Below are 19748 nucleotides of genomic sequence, written 5' to 3' on the forward strand. Positions count from 1 at the left end.
GTGGGCGGCACGGTGGCACAGTGGTTAGCACTGTTGCCTCACAGCACCAGAGACCTGGGTTCAATTCCCGACTCAGGCGACTGACTGTGTGGAGTTTGCACATTCTCCCCGTGTCTGTGTGGGTTTCCTCCGGGTGCTCCGGTTTCCTCCCACAGTCCAAAGATGTGCACATCAGGTGAATTGGCCATGCAAAATTGCCCGTAGTGTTAGGTAAAGGGGTAAATGTACGGGAATGGCTTCGGCGGGTTGGTGTGGACTTGTTGGCCCGAAGGGACTGTTTCCACACTGTAAGTAATCTAATCAATCAAGCTGCTGCCACTTTTCTAAAATAGTTTATTTGGTCAATTCAGTCAACTAGATCCTGAAATTTTTTTGTGTTTCATTGAAAAAGCTTCATGAAAGCATTATCTGTTTTATGTTGATGATTCTTGAGATTTATGCCACCTCTTTAAATTGTGTCAATGAGCAGCTATAAAATTAAAGTATTGGTGTATGTATTATTGGGACAAGCCAACAGGAAGGGTGTTGAATAAAGACTTTGTGAAAATTGACATGTCCATATCTTCATTATTAATGTTCTGGTTTTGTATACATCGTCACTGTGGTGATTTGGCACATTTATTGTCAGTGATCTTTTGCAAGAGTGAGGCTTGGATTTTTAAAGATATGAAATACAATTTGGCCGCAGAGACTTTGAATTTTATTTGAACATACCGAGGGCTTTTTCTAAATATGAATTAAAAAAATATTTCTGGAAAACAGTACAGCCTCAACAACAAGAGATCTTAGGTAAGGGGTAGAAGGTTGAGAGGTAATGTGAGGAAACATTTATTCATTCAGAGAATATCCGAGGCTAACCTGGATATTGAAATAGTTAAGTCGAGAGGTGTCAAATACACGGATGAAGATATCAGCAACAAACGAACTGAGGCAAGGGTAGAGTCAGTCCATCTGGCAGAGGTGGAATAAGCAGTCTTCCTTATGGCATTAATCTAATCTAGAAGTTTTTCTGGGGTTTAAAAATGAAAATGTAACTAAAGCTTGATTGAAGTCCGTTTTCAGACGATGATTGCATTTTACCTACAAAAGCAGCTTACAATTACAGATTGCTTTTAAGTGATTAAAATATCCCAAAACAATTCACAAAAATGTAATTAGACAAAATTTGGTGTTCAGCCAAAGAAGGGCATTATTAGCTTGGTCAATAAGATAGGTTTTAGGAAAGGAAGGTGGACTTGCATTTACATAGTGCTGTTTGTGTCCTCAGGATGTCACAAAATATTTCATCCCTTTGAACTTCAGTTTTAATGTAGGAAACATTACAGGATTGCCTTAAAGAAGGTGAGGTGGAGAGACTAAAAGGCTTTTTGCAGGAATTACAGTTTTGTCATCAAGATAACTAAAGATATAAGTGATGGGGTAAAGAAAGAAGGTTTTGCACAAGTTGGGTCACATTTGTTGATAGTTACATGGAAACAGACCCTTCGGTCCAACTCGTCCATGCCGACCAAATGTCATATATAACTCTAGTCCCATTTGCCAACATTTGGCCCATATCTCTCTAAATCCTTCCCATTCATATAGCCATCCAAATGCCTGTGAAAAGTTGTAATCATACTAACCTTCACCACTTCCTCTGGCAGCTCATTCCATACACGTATCATCGTCTGTGTGAAAAAATTGCACCTTAGGTCCCTTTTATATCTTGCCTCTCTTACTTTAAATCTATGCCATCTAGTTTTGGCCTCCCCCACCTCATGGAAAACACCTTGCCTATTTACTCTATCCATGCCCCTCATGATTTTATAAACCTCTATTAAGGTCATCCCTCAGCCTCTGATGCTCCAGAGAAAACAGCCCCAGCCTATTCAGCCTCTCCTTATAGGTCAAAACCTCCAACCCGGGGCACCATCATTGTAAATCTTTTCTGAGTCCTTTCAAGTTTCACAAAGTCTTTGCTATAGCAGAGTGACCAGAATTGCATAGAATACTCCCAAAGTGGCCTAACCAATGTCCCATTCAGCCACAATATCACCTCCCAGCTCCTATACTCAACACACTGACCAATAACGGCAGGCATACCAAACGCCGCCTTCATTATTCTATCTACCTGCGATTCCACTTTCAAGGAACTATGAACTTGCACCTGGAGTCTCTTTGTTTAGCAAAGCTCCGCAGGAGTTACCATTAACTGTATAAGTGCTGCCCTGATTTGCAAAATGCAGCAAATTTATTTAAATTAAACTCAATCTGCCACTCCTCAGACCATTGGCCCATTTGATCGAGATCCCATTGTACTTTGAGGTAACCGTCTTAGCTGTGTGCTTCACCTTTAATTTGAGTGTCATCTGCAAACTTACTAACTATGGTCATATCAAATCATTTATATAAAAAGGGAATGGACCCAGCACCGATCCTGATTGATCCAAAAGGTTTGCCAAAGTGTATCAACTCTCATTTTGTTTTGCAAATCTGAGTAAATAGCACTATAAATAATGGACAATGTGAACATGCATTAGTTGAATGAGTGTAGAATCGAGTTTGATGTTGAAATGATTTTCACATTTGAATAACCATGCAAAACAGTTTCGGAAAGACAGACACATAAAATGCTATGAAAATGGTGGGGTTTGCAGCACTATAGAACCAGACAGAAATTAACAATTACTGACTTTGGATGCAGGAGGAAACAATGTCAAAGAGTTGCTTGACTGCCTTTACCCAGAACATATAGTAGCGGTTTCATGGTCAGATTCAAACGCTTCTCTTTACCAGCAGAACCGTGTGCCTGGAGAAACACGGCTCTTCGAGGCACACTTCAGCATTGTTGCAGCAGCAGTCTGCAGCACAATCACAGTTTGGTTGATATGATGCAGACTGTTTTCAAGGCTTAGAGGATTAAATTGTGAGGACTAGTTTTATAAACTTGAATTGCAATCCATTTAGTACAAATGGAAGGATAGTATTTATGAGGTATTTAAAATGTTAAAGAGATGTGATAGGATAGATAGAGACTTTTTCCATTGACAACGTGGTGGTGGTGGATGTGGGGAATCACTAACAAGGGGGCGGTAATATTAAACCTAGAGCTTAGCTGTTGTGTAGAGAGATTAGGAAGCACAGTTTCACCAAAAAGGGTTATGCAAACTTTTGAGAAAGTGAGGACTGCAGATGCTGGAGACCAGAGTTGAAAAATGTGCTGGAAAAACACAGCAGGACAGGCAGCATCCAAGGGGCAAGAGAATCGATTTTTCGGACATAAACCCTTCTTCAGGAATGAGGCTGGTGTGTCGGCACCTTCCCCTACAACCGCAAGAAATGCAAAACTTGCGCCCACACCTCCCTCCAAGGTCCCAATGGATCCTTCCATATCCGTTGCAAATTCACCTACGTCTCCACATGCATCATTTACTGTATCCGCTACATTCGATGCGGTCTCCTCTACATTGGGGAGACAGGTCGCCTACTTGCGGAACACTTCTGGGACACCCGCACCAACCAACCCAACTGTCATTTGGCTGAACACTTTAACTCCCCCCCCCACTCTGCCAAGGACATGCAGGTCCTTGGCCTACTCCATCGCCAGACCCTGACCACACGACGCCTGGAGGAAGAGCGCCTCATCTTCTGCCTAGGAACCCTCCAACCACATGGGATGAATGTAGATTTCTCCAGGTTTCTCATTCCCCCTCCCCCCCCATCTTATCTCAGTCCCAACCCCCGGATTCATCACTGCCCTCTTGACCTGCAGTCTTCTTCCCGACCTCTTCGCCCCCACACCCTCTCCATCCTATCACCCTCACCCTCACCTCCTTCCACCTATCGTATTCCCAGTGCCCCTCTCCCAAATTCCTACCTTTTATCTGAAGTCTCATTCCTGAAGAAGGGCTTATGCCCGAAGCGTCGATTCTCCTGCTCCTCGGATACTGCCTGTTCTGCTGTGTTTTTCCAGCACCACATTTTTCAACTTTGAGAACTTTTGAACTAACTTGTGCCACGAGTCTGGAATTGTTGGAGCTGTCAAGATTGAGATTGATAGATTTTTATTAGATTAGGATATGAAAGGATATGGAGTAGAAATAGGGGATGCTTTTCTTTTTCACAGTGAGTTGTGATCTGGAATTCACTGTGGAAGTGGAAACAGATTCAGAAATGTTCAAAGGATGCATAAAGGACTGAATGACCTACTTCTGATCCTTATATTGGAAAATTGTGCTTTGACTAATCCACCAAACAAATCCAGAATCAGAAAGGAAATAGATAGTCTATGTGTTTCTCAGTCAGAATGCTAAACCCCACAGTGAGGCTGGTGAGGCGCAATGCCTCTTCTTGTGCTTGATTCACTTTGATTTTGGTGGGAAGCAAATCCATTGTTAATGGTGGGGTGAAGAAAATGGGGAGTGCCTAAGAGTTCAGAGTTGGACAATGCAGACTTCTCAAAGGTTTGTCAATGAGAAGAAATATGAAAAGCTGTTCAGTAATTTTGTGACAAGCTTTGTATGAATTTTATATGAGGTCACTGGCAGATTAACAGAATGGGAATGGATATGCAAATCTCAATTCTGGATAAAGCCAAAACGTTGAGTTAAGAGGCAGCATTCTCCTCATTTTGTTTGGGCATTGTCAGTGAAACTATGGCATAATAAGCTGGACAGTGTGACTATTTGTAAGTTGAGGGAATGAGAAGTATGCAATCTCTGTTGTGCAGAATGACATGTGAGGTAGTAACAAGCAAAGGGTGGTAAACAAATTTCTTCAGTATGTGGTTATGAATTGTGTATGTGTGTTTAGGTCCACCATGCATTCTCGTCTGTCCTGCTGCTTTTGACCAGCACAAGTGCGAGCAAATAAAATGTTGCTCATGTAAATGGGGTTTTGTTTTACTGCCCTCACACGCTCAGGAATTGGCTTCAATAAATAGTTACTTTTATAATAACATTTAAACTAAGGCATAATGTCAGGCTTATCAATGCTAAGATTTTCTTTTATTTTTGCTACAACATTCTGAAAGACGAGTCACATAACATTCACATTACATGTATCTGGATGGTAGGAGCTAGTTGAGGAACTCAGTTTTTTGAGCTGTGCTCAGTTCTAACTTCTGGCTCAGATTTAGGCCTGGTTCAATGCCAACTTGAGATTTGCGTTTCAAGCTGATCTGACGTCTGAATTTAGGTGACTGAGAAAACCTGCCGCTGTTCGAAGCATTTCGTACAACTTTCATTTTCACATGAGATTCCTGCTTTCTGTCATCTATAGGTTTTTGTCATGTTCTAGATTAGGAACAGGACACGGCAGCATTTACACTGTAGCAGTCCAACCGTTAGTATTGTAATTGTCCGGATTTGGACACCCAGTCATTGTGAGTTTGGGTTTTGCAGCGATAGTCAGGTCACATCGAGCTTTAAAGATTTCTTTGAAAAACATCTGAATGGAAAATGTTAGAGTGGTTTAATTTCTGATGTGGTTTATTATAGGATATGAGCAAAGGAAGGTGCAAAAATAAGGCTGCCAATCACACACACTCTCATCACCACCATGCTAAATATAACGTTGGTGTTGATATCATCTTTAGGTCAGCGATCAGACTCAGTTCCGATGTGAAGAATGATCCTTTCCACTTGGTTGAGCAGAATAGGTCTTACTCGTGTTTCATGGTATGAGTTATAAAGTGTTACAAACCACCAACCACGTGAAAAGAAAAGTAATCAATCTTAAGAAATTATCATTAACTGCATGGTGAAATGCTATCTTGACTCTGACAACTCAGGGTTTGAAGAACTTCCTCAATCTAATGGGGGTGGGTAAATGACAGGGAATCAGGAGAATAATTTACATCTATAATAAAAGCAAATTATTGATGATCCTGGAAATCTGAAATAAAAACAAATTGCTGGAAACACTCAGTGAGTCCGACAGTTTCCCAGGAGAGAGAACCTGAGTTACCATTTCAGTTTGATAACATTTCATCAGAACTGAAGATGTTATGACAAGGTTTAAGCAAGAATGGCAAGAGGAAAGGACAGAATGAAAGATCTCTGATTGGATGGAATACAGGAGAGATTAAAAATATTGCAGGACAAAAGCAGATGGTAAAGAAACCACCAGGATACAGAGTTGTTCTGAGTGGCAGCAACAACAGAGCCAATTTTGGTAAATTGCCTGTCTGAATGAATGTGAGAAATTTTTGAAACTTTAAGTATTGAGTCCAGAAAGCTGTACAGCACCTCATCAAAGGTGAAGTGCTAGTTCTTAAGTTTCTGTTTGCTTCATTACAACAAATTTAGAAATTGAGAAGTCAAAGTGGAATTGGGATGGATAAATACAATGGTGAGTACCTGGGCGCTTATGATGGAAGGAGATGCTCAAAGCTTATGTTTTTATCAACAGTGAATACAGTACAGTACACTAAATTACAAGAGTAAGATGTACAACACTGTTTTACCTGGACAGTGAGGGAAAAAAATGCTGTGATAAGACAGATGCTATATTTGTTATGTTGTATAGGGATATGCCAAAGGTAGGGGATTGAATCCTGGGGCTGATTGAAGAATGTAACCAGGTGTCCGAGAGGGAATGACCTTAAAGTGTAGGGGAAGGTGTTTAGCACACTGGTGGGTGAATGTGAAGATATGAGCGCTGTAAGGTGAGCACATTGGGAACCCTACTGTAGTTTGTCAGAACTGTGAGGAATGGACAGGAGTGATCATAGACTCTGTCAATCATGATGGAAGGGAATTTTCAGTTGAGAGAAAAGGAAGGCAAAACAGAGGCAACAATGTCAGAAGAGAATTGAAAAACTGAAGAAGGCAACAAGAGTTGCTTTAGAAAGTAGGTTATGAGGAAGTATCCAATGTAGCTGTCAGAGCTAATAGGCTTTAAGGAATGTTGATTATCAGACTGTCCCCAGAAATGATGACTGAGAATTAAATGAAGGAAGAATTTGGAAATGAACAAGGTGAAAGTAAGAAGAGGGCTTAAATATTAAGTGAAGTTTCTGAAATTGTTGATCCAAACTAGACCAGTACAGAAATTAAATGAGGAAATGGACATGAGTAGGACAGGAACAAAGAGTATACCTTATATCACACAAACAGATTGGCATTGCTAGACGATGTGTGCTTTTTATTTGAAGGAATGAGTATAGTCAGAGGGGAAGTTTATCAACATGAGGCAGAGGATGTGTGCATGGAGTCTGGTTACGCCTGTGTTCAAAAAAGTGTTAAAGAGCTCTCAGTTCTTTGTGATTTTTAGATTGAGTTGTACAGGCGATGGATATCCCCAGTGGGAAGATGATGTCAAGGCCATGAAACCAGTCATGAAAGTTATTGGAAGAGTTGCAGCTGTAGATCAGAAAGGAACGGGACAAGGTGTTTAATGAGATGATAGTAGGTGGCTTCTTTTCAAGCCACAGCTAGTGCAGTTCAGTTATTTCTCCCTTCATATTGCCATGGCCAACAGGCATTGCTAGTCCAATGGAAAGAGCCAGCAGGCTGTGCGCGAGGGAAAGCTCCCACAGGCACTGTCAGTGTGACGAAATGAACCAATCAACACTGTACACGTGAGGAGAAGAGCAAAAGATGTTGTCTGTCTAAGGGACAGAGAGAGTAGGCACTGTCAATCTAAGTGATATAGAGTGAAGATACTGTCAATCTAAGCGATAGAGCAAGGAGGACAGTTTCAGGGAGACAGCCAACAAGCACTATCAGTGTCAGAGTGACAGCCAGTAGGCACTGTCAGTGTGCAGGAGAGAATGTTGAGGAGACAGGCAACGAGCACTGTCAGCATCAGGGAGAGTCAACAGGCACTGTCAGCGTCAGGGAGAGAGAGTCAATATGCACTATCAGTGTCAGGGAGAGTCGGCAGGCACTGTCAGCGTCAGGGAGAGAGAGTCAATATGCACTGTCAGCATTGGAGAGAGAGAGTCAACGGGCACTATCAGCGTCAGGAAGAGAGTGTTAACGGGCACTGTGAGCATCAGGGAGAGTCAACAAGCACTGTCAGCGTCAGGGAGAGTCAACATGCACTGTCAGCGTTAGGGAGTGAGAGTCAGCATGCACAGTCAGCATCAGGGAGAGAGAGCCAACGGGCACTGTCAACGTCAGGGAGAGAGAGTCAACATGCATTGTCAGCGTCAGGGAGAGAGTGTTAACGGGCACTGTCAGCGTCAGAGAGAGTCAACATGCACTGTCAGCGTCCGGGAGAGAGTGTTCACGGGCACTGTCAGCGTCGGAGAGAGTCAACATGCACTGTCAGCGTCAGGGAGAGTCAACAGGCACTGTCAGCGTCAGGGAGAGAGTGTTAACAGACACTGTCAGCGTCAGGGAGAGTCAACATGCACTGTCAGCTTCAGGGAGAGACTGTTAACGGGCACTGTCAGCGTCAGAGAGAGAGTGTTAATGGGCACTGTCAGCGTCAGGGAGAGAGAGTCAACATGCACTGTCAGCGTCAGGGAGAGAGAGTCAACATGCACTGTCAGTGTCAGGGAGAGAGTGTTAACGGCACTGTCAGCGTCAGGGAGAGAGTCAACATGCACTGTCAGCGTCAGGGAGAGAGAGTCAACATGCACTGTCAGTGTCAGGGAGAGTCAACATGCACTGTCAGTGTCAGGGAGAGAGTGCTAACAGGCACTGTTAGCATCAGGGAGAGAGTGTTAACGGGCACTATCAGTGTCAGGGAGAGAGAGTCAACATGCACTGTCAGCGTCCGGGAGAGAGTGTTAACGGGCACTGTCAGTGTCAGGGAGAGTCAACATGCACTGTCAGCTTCAGGGAGAGTGTGTTAATGGGCACTGTCAGCGTTAGGGAGAGAGAGTCAACGGGCACTGTCATCGTCAGGAAGAGAGAGTCAATGTGCACTGTCAGCGTCAGGGAGAGACAGCCAACAGACACTGTCAGCGTCAGGGAGAGAGAGCCAACGGGCACTGTCATCATCGGGGAGAGAGAGCCCATGGGCACTGTCAGCATCCGGGCGAGAGAGCCAACAGGCACTGTCATCGTCAGGGAGAGAGCCAATGGGCACTGTCATTGTCAGGGAGAGAGAGCCAATGGGCACTGTCATCATCAGGGAGAGAGAGAACCAACGGGCACTGTCAGTACTCAAGAGATAGTCACAGGAAGTTAGCCAAGATTCACTGTCAGTGTCAGAGACATAGCCAAACAGGCATTGTCACTCTGAGGAGAGGCAGCCGACAGACACTGTCGGTGTGAAAGAGAAAGCCAACAGACGTCAATCTGAACAAGAGAGCCAACAGGCATGGACAGTTTAAGGGATATAGCCCGCATGTGCCATTATTGTGAGACAAGGAACCAACAGGCAGTCTCTTTGAGAATGGAGAGTCAACACGCCCATCTACTTTGTACGTTTCAGGGTTGGATCTATTGGTGATAGAATTCTCTGCCTGCTATTTTGTCTACCAGAAATCCAACTTATTCGTCTGAAAGTGTTGTCAGAATATTTTGCAAAAACCATTTCTCTTTAATGTGAAATGTCCTGAGGGAATTTTCAGAGTGATAAATTTTTGCATCTTACTCTTTAATTATGTCAAAACTCCTTTGGCGTGATTCTCTGCCTCCAATCCTGAACATCTGGGCTGATACCTGAGAACAACACCTCACGTGCCAATCTCTAAAGGATCATTTCATCATGAACGCACCCAACAATGCATATCAAAGGGCACTTCTGCCTTGAGCAGCACCATAACTGACTCCATTTGCATTGTCACTTGACTGTCCACATGCCTTCACACTTCAAGGTTCAGTGGGATTCACTAGTCATCTGGAACAGGTATCCTGCCTGATCCTTACCAGCTGACCCAGTGCTACTAAGTTCAATTGCTTAGTCCCTATTGCCTTCCAAACAGAAAAGAAGGTTAGGCAGCATCCAAGGAACAGGAAGTTCGATGTTTCGGGCCAGAGCCCTTCATCAGGCTCTGACCCGAAACGTCGAATTTCCTGTTCCTTAGATGCTGCCTAACCTGCTGTGCTTTAACCAGCAACACATTTTCAGCTCTGATCTCCAGCATCTGCAGACCTCACTTTTTATTCCAAACAGAAAACCCTTCTATTAAGAAAATCTGCTGATGACATTTAGAGGCTAATTGTGAAATGTCAATTGCAATGCAAATTTAACTTGAAAATGTTGAATGTTCTTCTCGGTTTGATCTATAGATCTGTACTGATACGGTGTCAGTGGAGAAATTGTTTTTACGTAGCCCGGTGTATACTTGATTTTGCAGATAATTACCCCTTTTCGAAAGCTGATCTTGTGTGCTGAAAACCGCAAGGAGATGGAAGATTGGATTGCAGCAATGAAAACTATCCAGAACAGGGATCACTTTGAGGTGAGGTGCCTGAAAGCAGCAATTGCTGCACCTTCAAGAATGTGAATGTGAACTGATGACTGCAAATTACACAATGACATTAGGGACACTTGTGGCAGGTGGGAAAACTGGTGAGGTTTTACAGATTCAATGTGAAATAAGCAGAGATCAGGATCTAGGCTTTGAAGCATTTTAGGGTGACAGATTTGTTTTTTATTCATTCATGGAATGAGTGTGTCACTGGCTAGGCCATAATTTATTGTCCATCCCAGATTGCCCAGAGGACAGTTGAGAGTCAGCCACATTGCTGTGAGTCTACAGTCACATGTAGGCCAGGCCAGGTAAGGACAGCAGATACCCTTCCCTAAAGAACACTAGTGAAGTAAATGGGTTTTACCTGAGAAATGACAGTGGTTTTATGGTCATAATTAAACTCTTATTTCCCAATTATTATTGAATTCAAATTCTACGGTGGGATTTGATCCTTGGATCCCCAGAACATTACCTGGGTTCCTGGTTTAACAGTCTTGCGATAATACCACTAGGCCATCACCTACCTTACTGACCAGCTGGTCCTCCTCCATATCTGGAGCTGGAAAGAGAGTTCTGGCAGCAGTTCAATTGTAGGGGCCATCTAAATCAAGCTAAATCCAACCATATTCCACATGGTAAAGAAGTACCATATAGATGGCTAAAGAAAATTCAACTGAGTTCCTTCTCAGAATAGTAGTTTTATTTCTGTTGATGCACAGCTTAGGTTTCCATTTATTGCTACTGTCTTCCACCTAGAACTCTTCTGAATCTTCATTCCATCCATTTCTCTCAAACTGATCTCTGAAAACTCAGATCAGCATTTTCAATACTTTTCTCTTTAATTCTACCCATTGTGTTTCCGCTTAGTAATTTAGACCCTTTGTAATACTGTCATTATGTATTTTATTAATAGTTTAATCAATCTTCCCTTCCATCTTGATTACCACCATTTTTGTTGCCATCCAATGTCCAATATTGTATAATTTCTTGTGTTTAGATCCCACTGGTGTCCAGGGTTCAGCCAGCTCTCTTTTATTCCTCCTAACTCTCACTGTTTTCACTGGACTTGTGCTTCCAGTTCCATTTCTGACATTGGTGTGAAGATTACTCAGTTGGCTAGTTTTTCCACCTTGGCTTTCTTATCTGCTAGTCCCCTAGCCGCTACTGGCACCTAATTCCTCAAACTCCTATTTTAAGACTTCCACTTGCTTTTTCATGCATCGTTGATTTGTATATAAGTCAGGAATTCTAGCTTTCACTCCATCGTTCTCAGAATTTCTCACCTATTCTGTTAGGTTCTTTATTCCTGCAGATGACACAACATTTAAAGTCATAGAGATGGACAGCACAGAAACAGACCCTTCAGTCCAACCCATCCATGCCGACCAGATATCCCAACCCAATTTAGTCCCACCTCCCAACACCCAGACCATATCCCTCCAAACCCTTCCTATTCATATACCCATCCAAATGCCTGTTAAACGTTGCAATTGTACTAGCCTCCACCACTTCCTCTGGCAGCTTATTCTATACACGTACCACCCTCTGCGTGAAAATGGTGCCCGTTAGGTTTCTTTTATATCTTCCCCCTCTCACCCTAAATCTATGCCCTCTAGTTCTGGACTCCCCAACCCCAGGGAAAAGACATTGTTTATTTATCCTATCCATGCCCCTCATGGTTTTGTAAACTTCTATAAGGTCACCACTCAGCCTCCGACGCTCCAGGGAAAACAGCCCCAGCCTGTTCAGCCTCTTCCTGTAACTCAAATCCTCTAATCCTGGCAACTTCCTTGTAAATATTTTCTGAACCCTTTCAAGTTTCACAACATCTTTCTGATCGAAGCAGACCAGAATTGCCAGCGATATTCTAACAGTGGCATTTCAAAACTTTGGAGCACAACTGGGATAAAAGGTCTGTTTATTCCGGTAACAATAGACACCCATAATCAATTCTTGCTTGAACTAAGAAGTATTCATTTTCATGGTAACCACTTGCTTCACTGTTAGTGCTCGTGGTTATCACCTTTTGGCTCACTGGCCTAATGTGTGACACAAAACATCATGCCTGTATGCTCAAGGGAGACTACTTTTAATTCCTGACCCCTCGGTATAGTTTAAAATTGTTTTATTCTTCAAAGGAGGATGAATCAACATTTTTAAAAAGCTTGCTTATAAAGCATGTATTGTTATTGCTTCCGTGTAATAGTATAGTCAAGGTGGAATTTGGCCTATCCTATAATCCATCACAACACTCTAATTGAGCAAGTGACTGACAGATATACAAAGGGAAGGAGTGTTGTCCTCTCATTGAGTCACGCAGTTTGCACTATGATCACGCACATTGATTTAAAACAGTTTGTTTCAGAACTAATATTGGATTTGTTCTCCTTTGTGACCTTATACACAGCATTAGAGTAAAGAACAACATGGTAACTAACTAGGAATATTTGTCTGCTTTCATACTTACATGACAAGTACAGCATCCAACAGGTAAAGCCACAGAGAGTGGAGCCCAACTAGGTGTAGGAATTCAAAAATTCCGATCTGATGTGTTGCAACTTTTCCAATCATGTTGTTGTATAGATGAGCATATCTTCAATATTTTGCCAGCTACTCCCATACAATTATGCAATGCTGGAAGCTAGTTGCCATGATTTGGATCCAATAGAGTAACTGGCAAGTAGTATATATTTTCTTCTTCTTTCTCCTCGTGCTTTTCCCTATGCAGTCAACCCAGTACAGCATGGACCATTTCTCAGGGATGCACAACTGGTATGCCTGCTCACATGCACGGCCAACATACTGCAATGTGTGTCGAGAGGCCCTGTCAGGGGTTACATCTCATGGATTGTCCTGTGAAGGTAAGAATCAAAGCTCTCTCACTTAGCCAGTCATGAACCTTTTACGCTGAGAATTTATCCTTTGTCTTGAATTTATATTAGCAGCTGACCAGGCCCTGTCCTTTCCCTGCCCTGTCTGACTATCACAGATGTTTTAATTATAATTTCCATTATAAACAAAGTCTCAGTTTCTGTGGGATAGTATTAATGCATAGCCCACAGGGTTGTTCTTCACAAAGAGTGATGCAGAAACTGGATAGTTCTTTCCTCAGAGAGTAGGATGGATTCTTCCTGTTTCTCTGGAATCAGGAACCTTTTAAAATAAACTTTAAAAATTGTCTTCATTTTCACATTCTTCCTTTGTTTACTCCTGTTGAGTTTGACTTGTTTTTGTTGAATATTTGATCTATTTATATTTTTTTTATTGCCAAATCAGACAGTGCGTTGGCAGTGTGGTATGAGACATTTTAGTTAAAATCACTTATAAATCGTACATTAGATTTGAATTAGTGTTTAGCTGTTTAAGTACTGCCCACACTGACTAAGTATAACTTATTAAATTGTGTAATCAACTTTGACAAGTAAACAAGAAATAATTATGAGGAAAACAGAATCAACAGAACTTAAAAATGCATTTTTAGAGAATATTCAAAGAATATTTTTTGACTTCTGAGGTTCCTTCTGTAAGTTTCCTGAAAACGAGTTTTCCACAATAAGAGATCTTAAGAGTTCACTTCTTTGACAAAGAATCTAAGTGGTCAAACCTCAGTGGTGTATTTCTGTGTCTGTAAAAGATACAGATAGGAATGTTTCTGTTTCTGTAAAGGATTTTGATCGTTTGAGAGCCATGATAAATGACACTTGCACTTAATAAGGAATCCTAATTGCTATCCAGTATAACTTCCCTATAAGTTCCCTATTACAGAGAGCGTATGTCCCAGTGGCACAAAGTCTGGGTGCCCCTCCGTTTTCAATCACCACTGGAGTTTCTGATAGCCTTCACTCCAATGACAGCCACTCATTCAATAATGCTCGGGAGGGTGTACACTATCTACCAAGAAAGGTGATCGATAAGCTGGCAGTTATGGGGTCCAAACAAAAACATAAATTGTAAGAAAAACTCAGCAGGTCTGTCAGCATCTGTGAACACAAAGCAGAGTTAACGTTTCAGGTCCAATGACCTTTCTTCAAAATTGATTGTAGCTATGAAAAGGTTTCTGCAGCTGTGGTGGAGGGATGGAGGACGAGTTAATGATAGATGGAGATGGAGCCCAGAGAGAGAGAGAGAGAGAAAATAGTGACTGGGTAGACAAAGGAATAGGTAGAGGTCAGCCTGGGAGAATCAGTAGCTGCGAATTGGGACCATTAGTGGCTGACAATAGGTTGTTTGCGGTAGCAGCCTAAGTAATGACAAGGTCTAGCGTGTGGGGGTTGAGTAAGGACATGAGAGAAGGTGCTCTTGCTCTAAAATTATTGAACTCAACATTGAGTCCTAAAGACTGCAACATCCCCAAACAAAAGATGTGCTGTTCTTCAAGCTTGCACTGAGCTTTTCTGGAACAATGGAGTAAGCTTGAGGCAGCGATGTTGCCCAAGGCATGTGGTAGTGTGTTGCAGTGGTTGGCAGCAGAAAACTCGGTCATTTTTGCAGACAGGCCGTAGATGTTCTGCAAAGTAATTCCCCAGTCTGTACTTCATTACCCCAGTGTAGAGAAGACCACATTGTGATCAGCAAACACAGTAGACTAGATTGAGTGAAGTGCAGGTAAATTACTACTTCACCTGGAAGGTGTGTCTGGGGCTTTGCATAGTGAGGAGGGAGAAATTATACTAGCAGGAGTTCCATGTTCTGTGATTGCATGGGTATGTGGAGGTGTGGGGATGCTTTGGGAATGGAGGAGGAATGGACCAAGGTATTCCAAAAGGGACAGTTCCTGCAGAAGGCTGACAAGGGAATGGAGGGGAATATATGTCTGGTGATAGCATTCTGCTAAAAGATGGTGGAAATGATGGCTAATAATCCTGTAGCTGTGGATGTTCCAGGTGTTCTAAATGAGACCAGAAATGGACAAGGACAGTTCAGGCCTTTTGACCAGGAAGAAACGGAGCGTCCTGACAACATCCTCATGGGGGAGAGACATGTAAAAGGGTCCACCTTGGAAGTCCTCATCAAAGCTGAGCACCAGATTGTCTAAACATCCTACCCCACTGCCTCTCAAATGAAACATTTTTGTATACAATAGCTACTGAAAACTCTTGTGTATCTTCTCCTTTCTGATTCACAGTGTGCAAGTTCAAAGCTCACAAGCGCTGTGCTGTGAGAGCAACCAATAACTGCAAGTGGACAACACTGGCCTCAATTGCTAAAGATATAATTGAAGATGAAGATGGGGTAAGCTGTATGTGGCGAGACAAGCGAATGTTGAAAAATTGAAAGCAGCGCAAGTGCTGGTTACAGCCTGTTAACCAGGCACTGCTTTTAAGGTGGAGTTTATCACAACTTGAATGTTGGTGCATGAGTTACCCTTAGTTTGTGGCTGGAGTTGGAGCTAGTGAGAGTTGAATTCAGAACACTCTAAAATCATTCCATCAGGAACACCTGTCACTGCAAAATAAGTAATTATCACGAGAATATGACTCTTGGCAATGAATATTAACCTCGGGAGAAGATGGCACTGAGAAGTTATCATTTACCAGTCAGATGTGGCACTGAGCACCTAGTGGTCTCCAATGGTTTGGCACTGGAGGGGTATAATATGACATGGGGCAATGAATGCATATTAGAGGAAACATGGCACAGGACAGTGAATGATAACATAAAAGGAATATGGTACTGGGCAATAAGTAGATCCCAGGGATATGTAGTACTCGGTAAAGAGTAAATACCAGAGAGAATATAGCACCAGGCAGTGAGTAGACATCACAGAGAATATAGCACTGGGCATTAAGTACATAACAGAGGGAGTATAACACTGAGCATTGAGTATTTACTAGGTGGAATATAGAACTGGGCTGTGAGTGATTGCAACAAGAAATATAGCATTGGGTAATGACCAGGATGAATATAGTACTGAGCATTGAGTAGATGTCAGGAAGATTAGAGGACTGACCAGCAAGTGATTGCCAGTGGGACTGGTTATTTACCATAAAATTTTGCTGTAAAAGCATTTCAAATTAACATTTTTAGATTAAAAAGATTTGCAAAAATAAATGGAAGGTATTGCAGAACCTGAGCACCGTTTGAAAATCCTCTTTGTATTTTAAATATTGGAGCTCCCCTTATTGGTAGATTGTGGTAAAGCAGCAGTTTTTAATTTCAATTTATTGGCGTCTGTTTGATTTCAAAGAAAGAACCAGCACTTGTCATAATTTCAGGACAATCAAGGCACTTAACAGCTAAAGAAAAAGTTTGAAGTGGAGTCACTTTTATAGAAGAGAAAAAACGTGGCTAATTTATGAGTTGCAATATCGCAAGCAAGTATGCAATTAAAATTTTGAACAATTTAAGAGGTTGAGAAATGAATATGAACAAGAAATAGATAGGAATATGATTCACTTCTGTGAATAGTGTTTTTGGACTCTTTTATGTTCACCTGAACAGAGAGGTACTCCCTGTTCAGCTTGGTATTTAAAGGTTGGTATGTCTATCAGTTTCAGAATTCACTCAGTATTATCACCAAAATATTATCGTCAAATTCAAGAAATTGGCTTTGTACCAACAAGTCTGATTCAGAAGTGAGAATGATATCAGGAACATGGGAAAGTACGAAATGGGGGCTGAAGTAGACCATTTGCCCCCTTGACCCTGCTTCCTCAATCATCTAGAATGTGACTGATCTTATAACTCAGCACCATTTTTCTATATTATCCGTGAATTCCTTGATATCTTTAATATCTAGAAACTTATCAATCACTGTCTTGAATAAATTCAACAACTGAGTCTCATGGTCTTCTAGAGTAGAGAATTCTAAAAATTTACTACAATTCTCAAGTGAAGAAATTCTTCCTCATTTCAGTCCTAAATGACTTACTCATTCTGAGGCTGTGTCTCTTGATTCTCGATCCCTCCCCATTCCATTCCTCAGCCAAGGAATCATCCTTCCTGCAACTATCCTGTGAAGTTCTGAAACAATTTAGAAGCTTCAATGAGATCATGACTCATTCTTCTAAACTCTAGACAATGTATCAAGTTTTCTCAGTCTCCTTGTAGGACAATCCCACTAATCTAGGATCAGTCTGGCAAACCTTTGTTGTTTTCCTTCTATGGTAAGGATATCAAATTTGTACACAATTCTTCAGGTGCAGTCTCATCACAAAGCTCTGTACAACTGCAACAAGACCTCCTTCCTCTTGTACTCAAGTCCTTTATTATTGGTACCCATTGATTATATTGGTCACCCAATTAATATGTATGTTCCAACGTTCCATCTGCCATCCTAATTGCTTGCTGCACCTGTATGTTAGCTTTCAGTAACCTAGAAACAAAAGGACCCAAGTCGCTTTGGCCATCAATGCTTAAAAATGTGTTGCTGGAAAATCGCAGCAGGTCAGGCAGCATCAAAGGAACAGGAGAATCTACGTTTCGGGCATAAGCCCTTCTTCTCCTAGTCCGCTTTGGGCATCAACCCTTTGCAATTTCTCACTGTTTTAAGAAATTCTCTGTATTTCTGTTTTTCCTAACAAAATGGGTAATGTTACATTTATCCACATATTCCACTTTATTTGTGGTTAAAGTAATATTCTCGAGTTTATCACCCTCAAGGTTCTGCTTTTAAATTCAGCCCTTAGCAGCTGCTGTTCACTAAAGAGAACCTCTTTTTTTTTCCAGTCCTGCCTATGTCATTGGTACCTATGTGAACCAAGGCTGACCATTATTTGGACTGATGTTTTCCTGCAAGTACTGAGTTACTACTAAAAACCTACATTATGTTTAAAATAATGTCTTCCAGCTCCCTTTGTTTGCAGATATAGTGTGCCAATATTGACAACTGTAGAATGTCACTTGTTTCATCCATTGCTATAGCAGTGACTTACTAATGTACAGTTCACCTTGCGCATCTTTTCATAATGTCCTTTTTACTGTATTAGGATATTAGTTATGAAGCCTTGAGACAGATAAATCAGTACTGCAATTTGTGATGTCAACTTACATTGGGTTTATGCTGTCCCCTTGTCATCCCATTTCTCCCCCCTCAGTTGAAGCAAAACACTGAGACACAGTAGTTTTACCACCTCCTCTATTCTGGGCCTTGGAGGGAGAGAGAACAATCACCCCTGTGCACAGAGACATGAATTCACGGTCTTCTCTGGGACAGCAGTTTCTCAATGAACCTATATAGTCATTTTACAGGGAGGAGCATCCAGATAAGGCAACATACATATTAATTGAGTGACCAATACAATCAACAGGTACCAATAATAAAGATTAAGCCATCTACTGATACACAATGAATAACTGGTTTCACATAACAAATACTTCTCACCTTGTTAAACTGACCTCACATACTCAGTGCTACCTCATCTTGTTAAATGGCTCTACATTATGACTGCTTTTCCACCTTGTTCACCCATTCCCCTTGCCTGCATTACCCCATTGTTAACTGTAAGTTCTTATCTGATCTGAGTCATGCTCAGCTGAACCCCTTGTTCCACAAAACTCAGAACGTAACTCTTTCCTGCTGCATTCAGCTGAATCTGCTTATACCCTATACACATTCTCACCCTGACACTAGGGCCTATGCTGTTATCTTTACTTGGGTTTTTGCAGATCATTTAGCTGTAATTGGTGCTCCTTTTGATGGAATCTCTCATTTGTCTTTGTGTCAGTTTCGCTGGTTGGCTTTGATTTACGTTAATTTTTCCCTAATGCACATCATCTCATTATTAGTATTGATGACTGTGTTATACTGTACTTCTCTTCTACTTCTCTTATTCAGGTCTCAATGCCACATCAGTGGTTGGAAGGCAACCTGCCTGTCAGTGCAAAATGTACTGTCTGTGACAAAACATGTGGCAGTGTTCTAAGACTGCAGGATTGGCGCTGCCTGTGGTGCAAGGCAATGGTAAGTCATGGCTGTTCAAAGCATTTGGACTGTTTAGTTAATCAAGACATGGTCCTCACATCATGACAACAATTGTTTTTTTGTTGTTGATTTGTCAGTCTGCAGGGCATAAACCAGTACCTTAAGCCTGACAAATGGATGTGTTTTTAAATCAGGGAAAAATTTCTGCTGCTGACTGTTCAACTTTACAGCAATCAGTTTGCAAGCTTTTTGCATATGTTTTTTGCAAAATTATTGATCTTGTGATCCTGTAATGTTAGCTGATTGTTAAAATATCCACTGTGATTTTTGACTTCATTACTCAGTACCTCTCTTATTCCCCTTTCTCCCTCTCCTACCTGACTACCTGTATCCTTATCTTTCATTTTCCTTATTTCCCTTACTTCATCGCAACACTCCTGTACCCTTCTCTTACCAAACTATGCTATTAAATCTCCTCCTCTTCACATCTCTGCCGATCCATTCTCTCTACTCACTGCTGAATCTTCTCAC

General features: G+C 41.7%; 1 protein-coding gene across 8 annotated transcripts in view; it reads left to right on the forward strand.

Moving 5' to 3' along the window:
* Positions 1-19748, forward strand: part of LOC132821936 (diacylglycerol kinase delta-like) — a 147750-nt gene that overhangs the window by 73935 nt on the left and 54067 nt on the right. For all 8 annotated transcript variants that reach the window (XM_060834919.1, XM_060834920.1, XM_060834921.1 and 5 more), the window contains 4 exons: positions 10238-10342; positions 13083-13215; positions 15480-15586; positions 19131-19256. In XM_060834919.1, the coding sequence (XP_060690902.1) occupies positions 10238-10342; positions 13083-13215; positions 15480-15586; positions 19131-19256 (471 nt within the window). The remainder of the gene's footprint in view (positions 1-10237; positions 10343-13082; positions 13216-15479; positions 15587-19130; positions 19257-19748) is intronic.

The sequence above is a fragment of the Hemiscyllium ocellatum genome, chromosome 13 (assembly GCF_020745735.1).
Source record: "Hemiscyllium ocellatum isolate sHemOce1 chromosome 13, sHemOce1.pat.X.cur, whole genome shotgun sequence".
Classification (NCBI taxonomy): Eukaryota; Metazoa; Chordata; class Chondrichthyes; order Orectolobiformes; family Hemiscylliidae; genus Hemiscyllium; species Hemiscyllium ocellatum.